This window comes from Octodon degus, unplaced genomic scaffold (genome assembly GCF_000260255.1).
Source record: "Octodon degus isolate 3935 unplaced genomic scaffold, OctDeg1.0 scaffold00021, whole genome shotgun sequence".
NCBI lineage: Eukaryota > Metazoa > Chordata > Mammalia > Rodentia > Octodontidae > Octodon > Octodon degus.
The window spans coordinates 15,113,159-15,129,007 of record NW_004524597.1 but is presented as its reverse complement, the minus strand read 5'-3'; the positions used below and the strand labels follow the sequence as shown (position 1 = coordinate 15,129,007).

The 15,849-nt window shown below is 54.5% G+C and overlaps 1 protein-coding gene across 3 annotated transcripts in view; it reads left to right on the top strand.

The window, feature by feature from the left end:
• Nucleotides 1-15,849, top strand: part of Kiaa1671 (KIAA1671 ortholog) — a 163,372-nt gene that overhangs the window by 58,582 nt on the left and 88,941 nt on the right. The window contains exon 1 of one of the 3 annotated variants that reach the window (XM_023711835.1): nucleotides 15,472-15,594. The exons of the other annotated variants lie outside the window; for them this stretch is intronic. Coding sequence (XP_023567603.1) covers nucleotides 15,544-15,594 — 51 coding nt within the window. The 5' untranslated portion in view covers nucleotides 15,472-15,543. Of the gene's footprint in view, nucleotides 1-15,471; nucleotides 15,595-15,849 lie in introns of those variants that run through there. 3 annotated transcript variants of the gene reach the window in all.

Sequence of the window (15,849 nt, the reverse complement as noted above, 5' to 3'; positions counted from 1 at the left end):
AGAGAGAGAGAGAGAGAGAGAGAGAGAGAGAGAGGAGGGAAGGGAGGGGAAGGGAGGGGAGGGGGAGGGAAAAGAAGACCAAGAGAGCACAGCTAGGGAGAGAAGCATTTAGGGCAGTCTGTTTGTAGTCCCTGTTGCTGGTTCCTCCTCTTTCTCTTTACAGTGAGGAGCCCTTGTCCTGGAGTCCCCAGTCAGTCCTGGACAATTTACCTTGGGTTCCTCCTCCTGCTGCGGACCCCTGACCCAGCTGCCTGCCTGATTTCCTTTCACCTGGGATGTGGGTGGTTGGGGACTAGGCCCAGCTAGGCAGCATGGGGGGCCTCAGACCCCAATTTTCTGTTCTTGGGACTCAGGCCAGCACCAGGGGTGGGAATGTTGTCTCTCCTCCTGCTGTCCTGCCCAGCTACCCGGAGGGACCTTGGCATGGGGCCTGGCTTCCAAAGGAAGTAGGTTCAGAAATCCAAGCAGCTCTGCCATTCTCTGACCTCGGGAAAGCCACTCCACAGATGTAAGTGGGCCTTGGTTCTTCCAGCTGTGACATGAAGACCGGCCTCTCCAAGCTCAGGAGTATGTTTGTGAGCAGGAATGAGACCACCCAGTGCACAGGGAAGTGCTGAGGATGGCTTGGCCTCCTGTGGCTTCCTTCGCCCTTTCCTTGCCCTCCTTTTCCACTCCAGCTTTGCATTTTTCCTGTGCCTCGTCCTCTGCCCCCACCCCCTGTTCTGCTCCTTGCCCTTGTGTCCAACTTTCACTGTGTAAATGGAGAATCTGAGGCCTAGATCAGAGAGAGGACTGCAGTGGCTAGGGTGACCCCCAGCTGGGGCCTGGGGTCCCGAGAGCCTGCTGCTCCAGGTCATCCTTCCTGCACTTTGCACCTCCTGTCATGCCTGAGGGGACCTAATCAATGTCCTCTGCCTCAGTTCTGTCCTTACTTCAGCCGAGACTGTGTAGCTCCTTTCCTCAGTATTTGAGCTTGTGTCTCTGGCCTCCCGGGTTCCCACTGCAGCCCCACATAGACAGTAGGACTCCTGTGCTGCCTGGGGGCATCGTGAGGCACGGAGGGGCTAAGCCACTTGCCCAGGGATGTGGGGCTAGTAGCAGAGAGAGCTGGAGGGGAAAGCCGGACTGGCTGGCTGGTTCAGCCAGGGACCTGGGCCCCTGCTGCTGCAGACCATGCCGTGGCCCACTGCCAGCCCCTGGGCCCGCAGCACGCAGTGCAGTAGCTCCTGGAAGAAACACGACACTGCTCCCCGGGACTCCTTGGGAGTTGGAAACGCGATACTCCTTCAGCCCAGGTTGGTCGCTCTTAGCCTTCTGTGGACCTTCCCCCTCCCTATCCTGTGGGCTGTTCTACCGCTGCCGCCACCATACTCCAGAGGCTACATGGGACCTGTGAGGCCCATGCCCTGTGTTTGCAAGGCCCGCCCAGCCCCCGTCACCTGCAGGCTGCTCGGAGCCTGAGCAGGAGAGCAGGCAACCCAGCCTTGCCCCTCCCAGGAGGCCCTGACAGGAGTTACCTCCAGGGCAGCCTGAGGAGTAGCAGTGGCAACAAGGCCTAGCAGATACTTCATCACTGCCACCTCACAGATGGGGAGACTGGGCCTAGCGCCCTTAGGTCCCTCTTCTAGCTCCTGGTCTGCAGTCCAGGCTCTTAGCCTCCTGTGACCTTCCCCCGTCCCATCCTGTGGGGTGTCAGGAGGCAGTGCCAACAGCGCGCTATGCTGCGGGGCACCAGCACAGGGCCTGGCACAGCGTGCGGCACACATCTGCTGTTGGCGCTGCTTTGTTGCTCCCTGCGGCTAGCTGTCTCCCCGTGTTCTCTAAGGGGCTGATGGGAAAGCAAAGCGCTCCAGTCCTGCAAGTGTTTCTGTGGTTGAGGAAACAGGGATCCCAGGGAGGGCGGTCCTTGGGCAGGAGAAAAAGCTGGAATTGGGCCTCCCAGCCCTCACCAGTAGTTGGCTCTCTCTGTCCCCCATTCCTTTCAGAGTAGTCCTTCCACCTGGGGGATGGTGCCATTTTCTCCCCGTCCCCTGAGCCTTGGACTCACTATGAATCTGACAAGGAGCCTAGAGCTCGGAGACTCAACTGTGGACTCTGAGACCATGTCATGGGCTTCCCCTAGAGGGTCTTGTCAGCTGTGGTATTCCCTTGACAGGGATGGGGGGGCTGCCTCAATGATTTTTTCTCAACTACTAGCATACCAGGTGACATTTGCTGGCTCCAGGAGCCATAAGTCTGGTGTTTTGTGGACCTACTATGAAGTGGCCCCTCTCTGAGGGGGATCTGGAGTCCCCCTCATGTCCTGCAGGACTCAGTCCAGAAACTGAAGATACCCAGGTGTGTGTAGGGGGAGCCAGGTGAAGGGGAAGAGAGGGAGCCCGGCACACACAGGTGTGGCACTGGGGGTGGATGCGCTGTGGTTGGCTTGGCTCAGGAGGAGCACCTGGGGGTTGTGGTTTTCCCTTTGCCAAGCATCTGTCTGTGTGTGCTCTGTGTTCTGCCGGACAGTAGATCCTTGCTGTGACTGAGACAGAATATGAGATGACACTGTGGTGTGTGCTTTACCCACATTCAAAGGCTGAAGTCCACGGTCTCCTTAGTGTCGGGGGACACATTTGGAGAGGGTCCCAGAGACAGAGACTCTTGCTTTAAGTGTGAAGGACAGACAGGTGCTCACCACATGGCTGTGATGGAGAGCACGGCTTGGGCCAAGGTTCCAAGGCAGGAAACCGTGTCCTAGAGGGCAGGTGTAATCTGGCATCTACAGGTGTTCAGAGTCCCTGTTAGGCTTTCATTTGGTGCCTGTGGCTGGCAACCACCAGTGGTATTTTCCTGTGGTGCTGAGACTTTGCCTCCTGTCTTGCTGATGAGACTGTGGCCCTGCCTTAGGGGTGACCCCAACCTGTCATCGTGAGCTGTCTTTGTGCCCAGGATTGGCCAGGAGAGTTGGATTTCAGAGCATTTGGGCCCTAGTGCTTTCATTGTAATTACTGGGAAATGGGAGCAATGATTGGTGCCAGTTCTTGAGTGTCATCCACCTGAGATGCAAGTGGCCCTCCAAGGACACGTCCTTGGTCCTAGTTAGGGAGTCTCTTTAAGTTTTGTTTGATTGATTAGACATCCAAATGAGGAGAGAAACGTGGAAGGGTGCATGAGAACTGCCGCCTAACGCATCAAAGGTGGTGACTAAAAATCAGGAAGTAAATAGAGATGGGATTTGTTTTTTTTTTTTAGTCTTTATTTGCCTAAGATGTGGACTGTCATCCCCATAATGTGTGGCCTGGCATAGTCACATCTGACATTGGGTGTGTGTCCTTGTCACATTGAACAGAGTATGCATGAGGAATACAGCTCACTGGATTAACTGAAGAGCTGATTTGCCTGACGAAAGATGTCCAGAGGTAAACAGTTGGTGGCTTGCCTCAGAATCTCAAGAGTCAGTGGGTTTTCCTCAATGGTCCCTGCCTCAGAGGGCCAGGATGGCTGTCACTGTGCCAGGCACTAGGTTTACTTTTAGGCAGGGAAAAAGGGAATCTCTGAGTCTGCGCTTTAAATCAGGAAAGCAAGACGCTTCCCCAAGAATCCTCCAGAAGTTCAAGACTGGCTCAGATGCTCCTTCTAGCAGCTCTGTTACTTCCCAGTGGTGGCCTTGAGTGGTTTCATATCTCTGGCCTCCGTTTCCCTTTCTGTAAAACAGGGTTGATCACAGAACCTGTTAGGAATATGCAGTGAGGTGAGTTCACGTGTGCAATGCATTATGGGGAATGGGTGGCATCTCATGGGCACTTTATTGGCATTTCTCGTTGCCAAGATTATCCCAGGCTCCTATATCATCCTCACAAAGTCTTCAGTTCCCTCATGTTGTAGGTGAAGCAACTGAGCCAGGAGCCCTTAGGACTCCTGCTGCCCGGTACTACTTCTGCTCAGGGACCTTGCCCCGAGGTACAAGGGCAATGCCCACTTTAGATGCTTTTTTCCCAAGACTGGGGATTGAACCCAGGGCTTTCACGTTGAGCTGCATCCCAGCCATTTTTAGAGAGACAGAGTCTCACTGAGTTGCCCAAGTGGGACTCAAACTTGTGATCATCCTGCCTCAGCCTCCCTGAGTGTTGGGATTACAGGCGTGCACCACTGGCTTGGCTTCATTTTAGAGACTCTGAACCTGAGGCCCAGAGAGGATAGGTGACCAGCTCAAGGGAGCACAGTGAAAAAGCAGCGAGGCTGGCACTGAATGCTGGCCTGCGGGCTTATTCCTTGCAGCAGGGAGGGGAAGGGATTCCCTTGGGAGCATGATCTTTAGGTGGAGGACAGATGGCATCCTGCCAGGCTAGATTCCAGTTCAGAAGCACCACCCAGAGCTCCTGGGACCCTGAGAGCCCTTAGACACCAAGACCAAGGAAGGTTCCCAGCAGGGTACCAGCAGAGACCCTCGGATGAAAGACAGGGACACCAGTTTATGCAAAGCCACCCTGGCGGGGCTGCGGGACACCGTGGTGTGCGCGCCCCCTGGTGGAGATTGTAGGATTGCAGGCGCTGGGCCCCCGCAGCTGGCTGGAGAGGCGAGTGAGGGGGGTGTGAGGTCACGTGTCTGTGTGGGCTGCCCAGCGTCCTTCCCGGAAACCTGGTCAGAGCAGAGCATGGAGCGGGAGGGAGTTTGGGCTGCTGGGGATGCCATGCGGTCAGTGAGTACCTTCCTCTTAGTAACCTGGAGATAACCAGGAAGGGTTATAGACAAGAGGTAGGGAGAAGGCAGAAGAGATGGAGTACTCTGTTGTCAGACAATCCCAGAAACCCTGTCTGCACCGCCTCCTTCTCCATCCACACTGCTGCCTTTTCACTGAATCCCCTCCTGGTGGAGGAAGAATACCAAGAGGGCATGAAGAAGGGCTGCTCCAGTGGGGAGGAGATGGATTCAGAAGGAGCCATTAGAAGGAAGCGACTGGAAAGGCCAGGGAAGGAGCTCAGTTGCTGGGCTTGGGGCAGGCTTGGTAGCCAGGCTTGGGCCCCTTCTCGTGGAGAAATCCCCCAGCTGCCCCACTGTTGGCTGTTTCAACCATGACCCCAGGAATCCCAGGAACTGAACACCCACTCACCTACCCGGATGGCCTCACCTGCTACCTGGTTGGCCAGGGTGCAAATAGACTTCTTCTCAAGGGCCAACGCCAGGTGATGGAGGATGCCTGAGTTGCTCAGTGTGTTCAAGAAGATTCAATGAGATCACATACAGGCCCAGAGGGAGATGGTGCTGTAATCCATTATAATCCATTAGTGATGTCTGCCAAGAGCATGGATTAGGGAAGGTGGGCATATGAGTGTCAGCTGTTTAGTAACCCCTGTGGAGAGACATGGACATGCACACGCATACACATGGTGTTTTAAAAGACTTTCCTTGTGATTCTGCGAAGCTCAGAAATACTCTAACAGATTTTGCTCTAAAATTTATTGCATATATGTGTCAATCAAACTACAGCTTTTACAAAACTTAACCTATTTCTAATTGTTTTTCTGGCTCCTTGTGGTAGGGTTTTTCTTCTAGGGTAGTGGTTTTGAAACTTTGCGGCCCATTAAGATCACCTGGTGATCTTTATAAGACCTTGATGCCCAGATCACATTCCAGACATAAAATCAGAATGTCTTGGGGAGGACTGTTTATCACATAGACTTTCATTTTCAGGACTGACTTGGTTACTTTCCTCTTGTTGCTGAGACAACACTCTCGAGGCTCAAAGCTGAAGAAGAAGTTTTATTTAGCTCACAGTTTGTAGAGGTTTCAGTCCAGAATTGGTTGGCTCCAGGGCCACATGGCATCCCAGAAGAGAAACAGTTCATGACGGGCAGAAGGTAGCAAAGCAACAAGGGACAAGACAAGCCTCTTTCTGTCCCTTGTCCAGGTTACCAGGGCTAGCGTGGTGCCCAACCAATCAATGGCCTGATTGGGCATCACCTACCCTTAATCCTTGCGCTGCACCTTGAACCAATCACACACTCTAAATTCAACCACCTCTGAAAAGACCCACCTATGTCTGCATGAGTCTGTAGGGGGCTCTCTAGACAGCCATCACAAGAACAGTTTTACATTGGTAGGACTCGAGGTGGTGGTACAGAGTTCTAGATCTTCACTCCTGGTTTCCTGTTTTTAATGTATGCATTATGGCGATGTGTTCATTATCATTAGTGGCCAATATGGGTATAGTCCTACTAATTGAAGTGCACAGTTGATTTGATTTTCTTCGATTCCCCCTGATGTCCACTTTGTGATCTAAACTGCAGGCCCCACCTTTGTCCTATGGGACTCCTGCTCAGGACCTGGGGGATGCCTTTCTTCTGAGGTCTGTCTGGGCCTCAGTATTCTTAAGGACCTGCAGGTGGTGCTGTGTGGTGTGGGAGCCACTGTCCTGGGGCTTTCATTTGTATCAGTTGGAATGGCGAGTGCCTGTTCTCATCAAAACAAATTAGTGGCCCCAAGAGTGGAGGTGTGCGGTTCAGCAGTGTTAAGAGTGAACCACTCCAAGCATGGTGTTGCAACAACCACTGTGCCCTGTGGTCATGGGTCTGCAGAGCGAGAGATCACGCTTTACAGAGAATCCTGAACAGCAAAGGGCCAAAGTCATGGGACTTCTCCACCTCTGCCTAGTGCCTGGAGCACCCCAAGGCCATGCCCGTCTGGCACCGTTGCCCAGAGTACCGACAGAAAGCCTCTTCTCTGAGTGTCTCTCAGCTCAAATGTCAGCCCTTGTGGGTCTTCTCTGATGCTGTGTCCACAGAAGGGCCCAACCCTGGAATTTTTCCCCCTTGCCCAGTGTCTGCCCATCCCATCATCCCAGAGGTCTGAGGGGCAGGAGGCACTGGATACAGTACCCTGGACATAGTGGGCACCCAGTTTGTGTTTGTGGAATGGATGAGAGGATCCTCACTCACTATCCAAAAGCTCTGCTACCCCTCACTAGCTTTTAGTATACTCAGGATAGATCACAGTTGATTTTATGTTTTCACTATCCCTTGTGTTGGTCTTTTAGCCTCTAACAAAGTACCTTAAGCTCTTGTAAACAGCAGGCGTTTATTTCTTAGTTGTCACCAGCAGGAGTCCAAGGTCAGGGTGCTGGCATGGTTGGGCTCTGGTGAGGACCTGCTTCCGGTCTCCACCTGCAGCCTTCTCACTGGGTTCCCTTGCGGTAAAAACAGCACTAGGGTCTTTTATAAGGCACTAATCCTGTAGTGAGGACTCCACTCATGACCTAATGGCTTCCTGAAAGTCTCATCTCTTCACCCCATCATCATGTTGGGGTTAGGGCTTCAACATGAATCTTGGGGGGATCATAAACACTCAGTCCATTTCTCCTCCCAAAGAAGTCAGGTATCCTTTTATCGATCACCTCCACCCTCCTGCATCAGTGCTACCATTTACCAGACCCTTCTGGGTGTGCCCAGGCCTGGTGCTAACTGAGCTCTGAAGGTAACTCCCGTTAGGCAGCAGCTGGCTTGCTCTCATTTTCCAGATGAAAAGCTGAGCCAGAAGAGGCGATGACCCTGGCCTGTTCCACTCAGACCAGCGGAGGCGGAGCTGGGATTGCAACCCTCTTATAGCTCATCACTGAGGAGCAACCAGGAATGTAGCATTTCCCAAATGCCACTCTCACATCTCAGCCAGATTCATGTATCTCCCAGACTAGGATTTAGTGTTTTCTTTGAATTTGACTCATTTTTTAAAAATATCTCATAGTATGAGATATTATTAACATACTATACAATTTGCCTATTGAAATCATGCCGTGTTTACAGAGTTGTGCAACCACCAGCAAGCTCAGTATTGGACCATGACCCAGAAAGAAGCCCTGTGCCTATCGGCTCCTCCTGTCGGCTCCTCGTGCCCCTTCCCTCCTGGTCCCTGGCCACCAGGAACGGGCCCATCCATGCAGAATCAGCCAGCATGTGGCCTTTTGTGGCTGGCTTCTCTTATGTGGGGTAGTGTTTCCAAGGCTTCTCCAGGTAGCAGTGTGAACCATCGCCTGCCTCCTTTGTGTGGCTGGCTCCGCACCACGTGCTCATGCTGCCCGTGCTGTGTCAGTCTAAGGCCGTGTGAGTTGGTCCTGCTTTCTGGTAGCTCCTCCTCTATTTTAATAGCCCCAGTTCACGGCTTTGATTTCTTCACAACTCTAACCTGGATCTGCATTTATTATTTATTATTTGCTCGCTGATTTGCCACCTTTGGGCTCCCTCCCCTCCTCCCAAACTAGCACTGCAGGATTATGGAGCCCTTGCCTCCATCTCCATGGATGGAGCTGCCAGTGCAGAGGTGAGGTACCACAGACATTCGGTGACTGGATGAATGGTGTGAGTCAGCAGGCAGGCAGGGGACACGGGTGCGTGCAGACCGCTGCACCAAAGGAGGGAAGCAAGCCATTCCTTCTTTCCTGGCTTGGCTCTAGCTTCAAGTTCTGCTGGGTCCAGACAGGCAGCTAGTTGGGCCAGAAGGAGGCCAGTCTGAGAAGAACCAGGGATAGAACAGCTTGTGTTGCCACTGTGATTTGTTGTCCTTGCCCAGAGTCCCTTCCTGGGTACCCCCAAGAGCTACCCCATTGTCTAGCAGAGAGAAGGACTCAGAAGGAAATGGAGAGTTTAGTAGGAGGACACAGACAGACTCCCGCTCCAGGCTGCCTCACACGCCCCGACCTGGGGGCTCCTAAGCACCAGGCCTCCCCAGGACACCTGGGTCTTGCAGGGTCTCTGCACCGAGCTCTGCAGGTTTTGTCTCTCCAGGTGGTGACTCAGGAGGTGCACTGGAAGCCAGGGCAGCCAGGGACTTCAGCTTAGTGACAAAGGGGCAGAACCAGAAAGCCCCTGGGCAGCCGGCCCCTCCTTGCTCACAGTGCCTGCTGGGTCCTCCGTTTGCAGGCAGCACTGGTAATCTTGGCTTTCCTGTGAATTCCTGCCATTTTGTGTGTTAACCTAGCCACCAGTGACAGCAGGTGGGCAAGTCATGCCCGATGCGCCGCACTCAGTGATCCACATCGCAGCCCTAGCAGCCCTAGGCTCAGGAAGGTGATCGGGCCAGGTGGGCAAGGCTCTGAGACTGCTGCAGCCTCCTGTCCCTGTGCTGTGGGGAGCTACCCCAGTGCCCACCTGCAGTGTCTTGACTCCCTCTGCCTTTCCCTCCCAGGTTAGTGCAGGCCTTGTGCAGGGATCAGAATTAACCACCAGGGGGCAGGATGGACACAACCTGGTTTCATGATTTGATTTACAAACCTATTAGCTTTTAAGCCCTTTTAAACTAAGAAGGGTTGTTGAGAAGGCTCAATTTCCCATGACCAGCTGATTTTCTTTCCTTGCGATTCACTATTCTAGGAACGTGTGTCACTCTGTCCCCCCCGGTGCCTCGTCAGTTTCTATTTCTTGAGCCTGACAGGGCTGCTGGCTGTGCTTGGGATACCGCCCTGCAGCCCTCACAGAGCTGGCCACCACGTTTATTTCACGAAGATGTTCTAAAGAGATTATTTCCTGAGCAAGGGTTCTGATTTAGTTTTCCTTCTTCCTTCCTTCCTCCTCTTAACTCTTCTTCCTCTTTGCGCTGGGGATGGGAGCCTGGACCTTGCATATGCCAAACCAGTGTTGTGTCACAGAGGTACACCCACGGGCTTGTTTTAATTTTTTTTCTGAAAGGGGTGAGGGGGGTATGGATAGCTTATAATAAAAGTCTTATGGATGTAGAAATGGTGTTTCTGACCCAAGCAGATGTATTTCCAGAGACAGTGAATCTTCTGCTTGAACCCAGGGTCTCTTCATAGAGGAATATTTTGCCACGCTGAACTCTCAGCTCCAGCCCACCTCTAGAGGCTGCTGTAGACATCGCATTTGCAGGTTCCGCAGCTCTGTGCAGTAACCTGTTCCCAAGGGCTGCTCCCCCAGAGGCCATGAGCTCCCTGAGGCCGGGCCTCTCCTGGGTCTCTGCCTATCCGCACTTGGTCCTCTGGGCTTCTGTGACTGAGCCTTTGCAATGTGTCAGGGGTCTTCTCTGTCCCTGGCCACAGCCCCATGTGGGAGAAACATGCCAACACTGTTGCTTTTATATTCTCAACCACAGATGACGTATGGAGAGCCCGAGGCACAGATAAAGATCAGGCCCTCTGCATGCTTTTCGGCAGAACCGAGCTGGACTTTGAACCCAGCCCCACGCTGGGCTCTGCTGGCTGGCTGTTCTTGCGAGCCTGGCCTGTGCGCATGCACTTGGCACGTACGCATGCACCTGGGCTGTGCCCACCCCCTTGGCAAGGCCGGCTCTTTCTCCTGCTCCTTCTCCCAGTGTCCTCTCCTCCTGCTGTCTTTCCTCTTCCTCTCTCATCTCCTACCATTCCTCTTCTTCATTCTCCTTCAATAGCATATTGAGATATAACTTACTATTAAAAATTAAGTCTCTTTTAGACAGAGCCTCGCTATGCAGGTCAGTCTAGCCTTGAGCTCACTATGTAACCCACGCTGGCCCTGAATGTGCAAGTGATCTTCTTGCCTTACCTTCTGAGTGCTGGGATTACAGGTGTGCACCATGACGCTCTACAATATTTCACTCTTTTGAAGCATATAATGAGTAATTTTTAGTACATATGCAAAGTCAAATCTCCTCTCTGTGACCTTCTCCCTCCCAGTCCCCTCTGACTTTTGCACTGAGCTGTCTCCCCAGTTCTTCTTTTGTATGCCACCATTAGCAGTCACTACGTACCCCCTACCCCCAGCCCTAAGCACCCATTACCCTGCTCTCTGTCTCCGTGGATTCACCTCCCTGCGCCTCTCCCAGGCAGTGGGTCGCACAATGAGTCCCTTCGTGGGGCACAGTCTTTGTTGCATCCACGTGGCCTGCATCCGTGCACCAGTCTTGTCATTGGGCCAGCCCCTCCTTGTCGCTGGGGGCCTTTGCCCCCATACACACTCCATGGGGAGTACCAATCAGGGCCTCTTGTCTGTTGCTGTATCTAGCTGGGAGGGGAAGGGACGAAAACTATTCTGTTGCTTTTATTTTTAGTCCTGTGCTTTGAGTGATTTCAAATGTCCTGCAGTTGGTAAGTTCCTCAGGCCGCTGTAGGGAGGGGGGCTCTGCCTTGGGATGGGCTCAGAGCTGCCTGGTGTGGGGTAGACAACAGTGAGTTGGTGCAGCCCTGCCTGCTGAATGTGATGTGCCACCTGGCAGTCGTGGCTAGGATGTTTAGAGCCCCTGTTGTGTCCTGGGCTCTGAGTACTTTATTGCCTTATTCATGGCTTATGACTGCTATCATAGTCCTTATTTCACAAGACAGAACTGGGGTTCAGGGGGGTTGAACAAGCTAGCTGGTACATGGCCAAGCAATCTGATTACAGCATCCTCTTGTGAAATGTGCCACCCACTCCACACTTCTCAGTACCCCTGCCAGTCTTCTGTCTGTCTGTGCCTTGGCCTTTGGGGACATTATCAGCTGCTTGAAGACAGAGGTGTGCATCTGCCTTGTGGGGCCCCCTTGGTGTCTGGCACAGTGCCAAGCACACAGTAGGCCTAGTCTTCATGTGTCACCCATGCACAAGCCCCAGGGTGACTTCCTTCCTGGCAGGATGGAAGAATTAGCGACATCTGTCCCTTTGGGGATCTATCACAAGGCTCAGCATTGGGCTGTGTGCCAGGCCTGGGACCACAGAGATGGTTACAGCCCTGTGGGGCAGACATTGTCCACACACAGAATGTCCTTGAGAAAGGGTGTGGTGACTTCTTGCCACTTGACAGCCCAGGGTGGGAGGGAGATGGGATTAGTAGGAAAAAGTAAATCCTGGACAGAGGGTCCCACCTGGCTGAGGAGTGGGTTTAATGAGGGCAGGAGGTGGAGGCCAGGTGACAAAGGGCGCTGAAGGCTAGATCTAGGAGCTGGCTGCCAGCTCAGGACAGCCCTGAGGGCTGTGTGCGCATGGCTGGTACAGGCCCCTCCGGCTGTCATGGGGGGAACCCATGACATCTCTGTCCAGCTCCTCATCCCACGCCAGTACACAGTAGGGCTACAGCGAGGGCATGATAGGTGGGTGAGCTGCCTGTGCTCTGGGAGCATCACACATGGATGCCTGGGCAGAGAGTAATGGGAGACACAGAGCCATCCCGAGGCAGCGGTGGCCCCTGTCCCCACACAGGAAAGCACCCAGAGCCCCCTCCTGGGCACAGTGCAGAGAAGCCGGAAGTCTGCCCTGCAGAATGCAGTTCTTCCAAAGCTTTATCACAAGACAGATCGTTCAAATCAAACAAAGTAGGACACCTTCCCCACCAGAAAACCTAACACACCAGAAAATCATGCCTGCCGCAGGGACAGGGGTTTAACCGATTTTAACCTATTTTCCCTGGCGAGTACTGATGTCAGCTCTGATAACCTCCCCATCTTTTCTGGTGAAAACCGAGCCCCCAACAGCTCAGTTCACATGTTCTGTGCATACCCCAAGTTTGAAATGGTGGACACCCAAGCTATGAGCCAGGAATGGAGACTGCAGGGCAGGATGGTTGCATCTTAACTAGAGGCATCACCACAGGCAGAGGCAGCCGGGTGAGCAGGATACAAGAGAGAAGGAGGGCAGGCGCTCATGTCCTGGGGCTGCAGAAGGGATCCCAGCTTGGAACAAGTTCCCTCATGCTCTAGAGGCCAGAGCCTGGAGTCGGGGGTCAGCAAGGCCTGAGGGAATGTCCTCCGTGTTCTGCCAGCTCCTGGTGGCCCCTGGTGTTCCTTGGCTGGGGCCTCTTCGCTCCAGTCTTTGCCTCTGTTGTCGCCTGGCCTCCTCTGCATTTGCATCATCTTTTGTGTCTGCTGAAGACTCTTGCCATGGAATGTAAGGGCGACCCTGGTGCTCCGGTCCTGTGGGCAGGGGGCAGTGTCGGGTGGGAGCCACTCCTCATGGATGGTGCTGTCTGCGTGTCCTTGCCTGGCAGCAGGGAGGGAATGGACGGGAGGGGCCCTTCCCACATGCCTCTTACCCAAGAACTCAGCCCATTCATGAGAGTGGAACCCTCATGGTCTGGTCCCGTCCTGAGGGCCCCAGCTCTTTGGATTGTCATGTTGGGGATTTGGAGGGATAGTAGTGTGATGCAAGGGGAACTCACCTCTGTCCCTTCACTTAGTGATGTCTATGAAAACTGTTTCCAGCAGCAGTCATGTGTTCAGGTCGAAGTGCAGGCTTTGGGGGGCACCCTCCTGCCCATATGTGGCTCCCAGGGTGGGCTCAGGCAAGGGGCGGGCAGGGGCATAGGCTGGAAGCAGGCAGTTTGGGTTTCCTCCACTGACAAGGACCAAGGACTTTGTTCAAGATGTATATGTTGCTCCATGGTCACATGTCGCTTGCAGTATGCTCCCCAGCATGACAGGGGAGCCCTCCAGGGTAGGAAGCAAGGACACTGCAGTGCTTGCCTGGCTCTCCCAAGCTGCCCAGGCACAGGGGGTGGGATGGGAGACAAGCTGGGCTCAGCTGCTCCTGGGGACCTGGCCGGTGGCTGGCCGTCTTGGGCTGGGAGCTTGGTGCCCCCATCTCGGGTGTCTCTGTCCGCCACCTTGGCCTTACCAGGTCCTCAGCCCCTGCCCTCACTCTCACGTCGTCACAGTCTCCGCCCCCACTCCATCTGCACGGCGGGCCTCTCCAGCTGTGCCTGTTCTCCGTGTCCCTGGCTGCCTCACCAGCCATCTGTCCCGCATGCTTTCGGGGACTTTCTTGGGGGTTCATCTCTTTTCTGCTTGTGTGGTCTCCTTGGTTTTGTCTCCTCTCCTGCACTCTCTGGCCTTTCTCTCCTTATTCCTGACATGCCTGGGTCTCCTCATCTCTTGCTCACCTTCCTCTCTCTGTCCCTTGCAGCCTTCATCCAGAGTGTCCATCAGCTCAGGGGGAGGGAAGGCCTTGGGTGCCTCCTGCAGCCTCTGTGTTGTCACTCCACAGGGCTCTTGGGGCCACTCTTCCCTTAGTGCCACAGAGAGTAGGCCTGACACCCAGACCTTTCATTTCAGTCAGCAGGACCTATAGGAATCTACCTTCCAACCTTACTGCCCACGAGTACACAGGGCCTGACCTTGCACAGTACTGTCAGTCAGTGAGTCAGTGAGTCAGTCAGTCAACCAGGCAGCAGGGCCCAGCCTTCAGCTGTACTGTTGGTCAATCATTGCTCAAGTGTGGTCTTTGATGGTCCTGTCCATTGCTGTCTTTGCCATTGGAGAGTAACCTGGACCAGCCCTCTCTCAGGCAGGAGATGGGTGCTGATGCTGCAGGCCTGACTGGGAAGAACCTGTGGTGTCACTGCTGCTGTTCCTCTCATCAGTGGGCTTCCTGTTTGTGGCGGTGCCTCCCCTTGGGCTGTGAACTGAAGTGTGCAGCCCACATGGCTCCTAGGCTTTTAGGGGTGGAAGCCTGGCCTTAGCCACAGGCCTATTGCGGCTTCTTCTGTCTCAGAAGCAGGGAATACTAGTCTGGCCAGGGACGTAGCTGCCAGGACTCAGGACTTCATTCCCAGGAAAGAGTGTTGAGTGGAAGCCCTGGGCCTGTCAGTACTGGTCACTTAGGGCCTGTCAGTAGCTGCTCTGCCTCTCTGGACTTTGATATCTCCATGTGGATGGTAGAGATGAGCCCTGGCCCATCCTGTGTCACTTTAGCTGTTACCTCACAGAATCCTGAGTCCTGAAGTAGGGGGAGGTCACCCCATGTTTTCACAGGGTGACTGAAGCTCACAACCAGACTGCCTCAGGGTGACTCTGGCCTGCCGCAGTTCATATTTTTAATCTCTGAAAATCAGTGCCCCTCTCACCCCCTCCTGGTGCATCTGCCAGATGGTGACTGTAGATGGCAGTGCCTCCCTTCCCTCCTCCGTGCTCCCAGCTGTGGCATAGTTACCAGCTTGCTCTGTGACCCTGGCAAGGCCTCCATCCCTCTCTGGGCCTCATTTACCTCTCTGCAAGCAAGCCTTCCTTGCTGGATGGCTCTGAGACTCAGTGGAGGTCAGGAGCAGCTGCTGGCTGTGGGCAGGTTCCGTGAGGCCACAGGGTCCTGAGCTGAGCCACTTCCTTCCCTCTCAGCAGCTCCAAGCCTGGGGGAGGAGGAGCCACGCGCACTGTGCTGTCTCACAGCACACACGCTACACATTTGTACATGCACACATTGACACATACTACACACACGCACAGACACAGGCACCTACAGCCACGTTCACACTCTTACACGCACATACACACCTGCACACACACTTACACACCGCATTCCCTTCTTCATCTTGCCAGTTCACTAGCCAGCAGGGGAAGCTAAGCTATCTGTGCCCAGGACTCGGACTCGGAGGCCACAGAGGTGCTGGACAGGCAGGGCTCCGGGAAGGAACCAGGCTCCTCCGCCCCCAGGCGGTGTGGCCACCCACGGGGGCTGGCTGGCTGCTCCCCTGGCTGTGAGCTGCCTTCTAAATGATTCATGCGCTTTGAACTTGACTCTGGCCTGACAATCCAAGAGCCACGGGAAGGGCCGCCCTCTCTGGAGGAGAACTGGAGGCGAGCACCGCCCGGGCAGGCAGCACAGCCAGCCGCCCTGGAGATGGAGTATTACTACTGTCCCCGCTTGCTGAAGCTCCTGCGCTACCTGTGGGTGAGTGGACCTGGGGCTTTCCTCTCCTGTCGCTGCTGCTGCGCTCTGTGGCTCCGCTCTGTCTGGCTAGCCAGGCTCTGTGTGCTCAGGAATGCCGTGACTGTCAGGGTGCCGAGGGTTCTGTTTGGGAGTGGAGCCGGTCTGTGGGCAAAACTGGGGGCCGAGCCTGCACGTGGCCCTGTCATCCCTGGAGGCCCAGAAAGCAGGTGCCAGGGCTGCCCTCCTCCTGTGCCCAGGAAAGAAAGCAAGCAAATG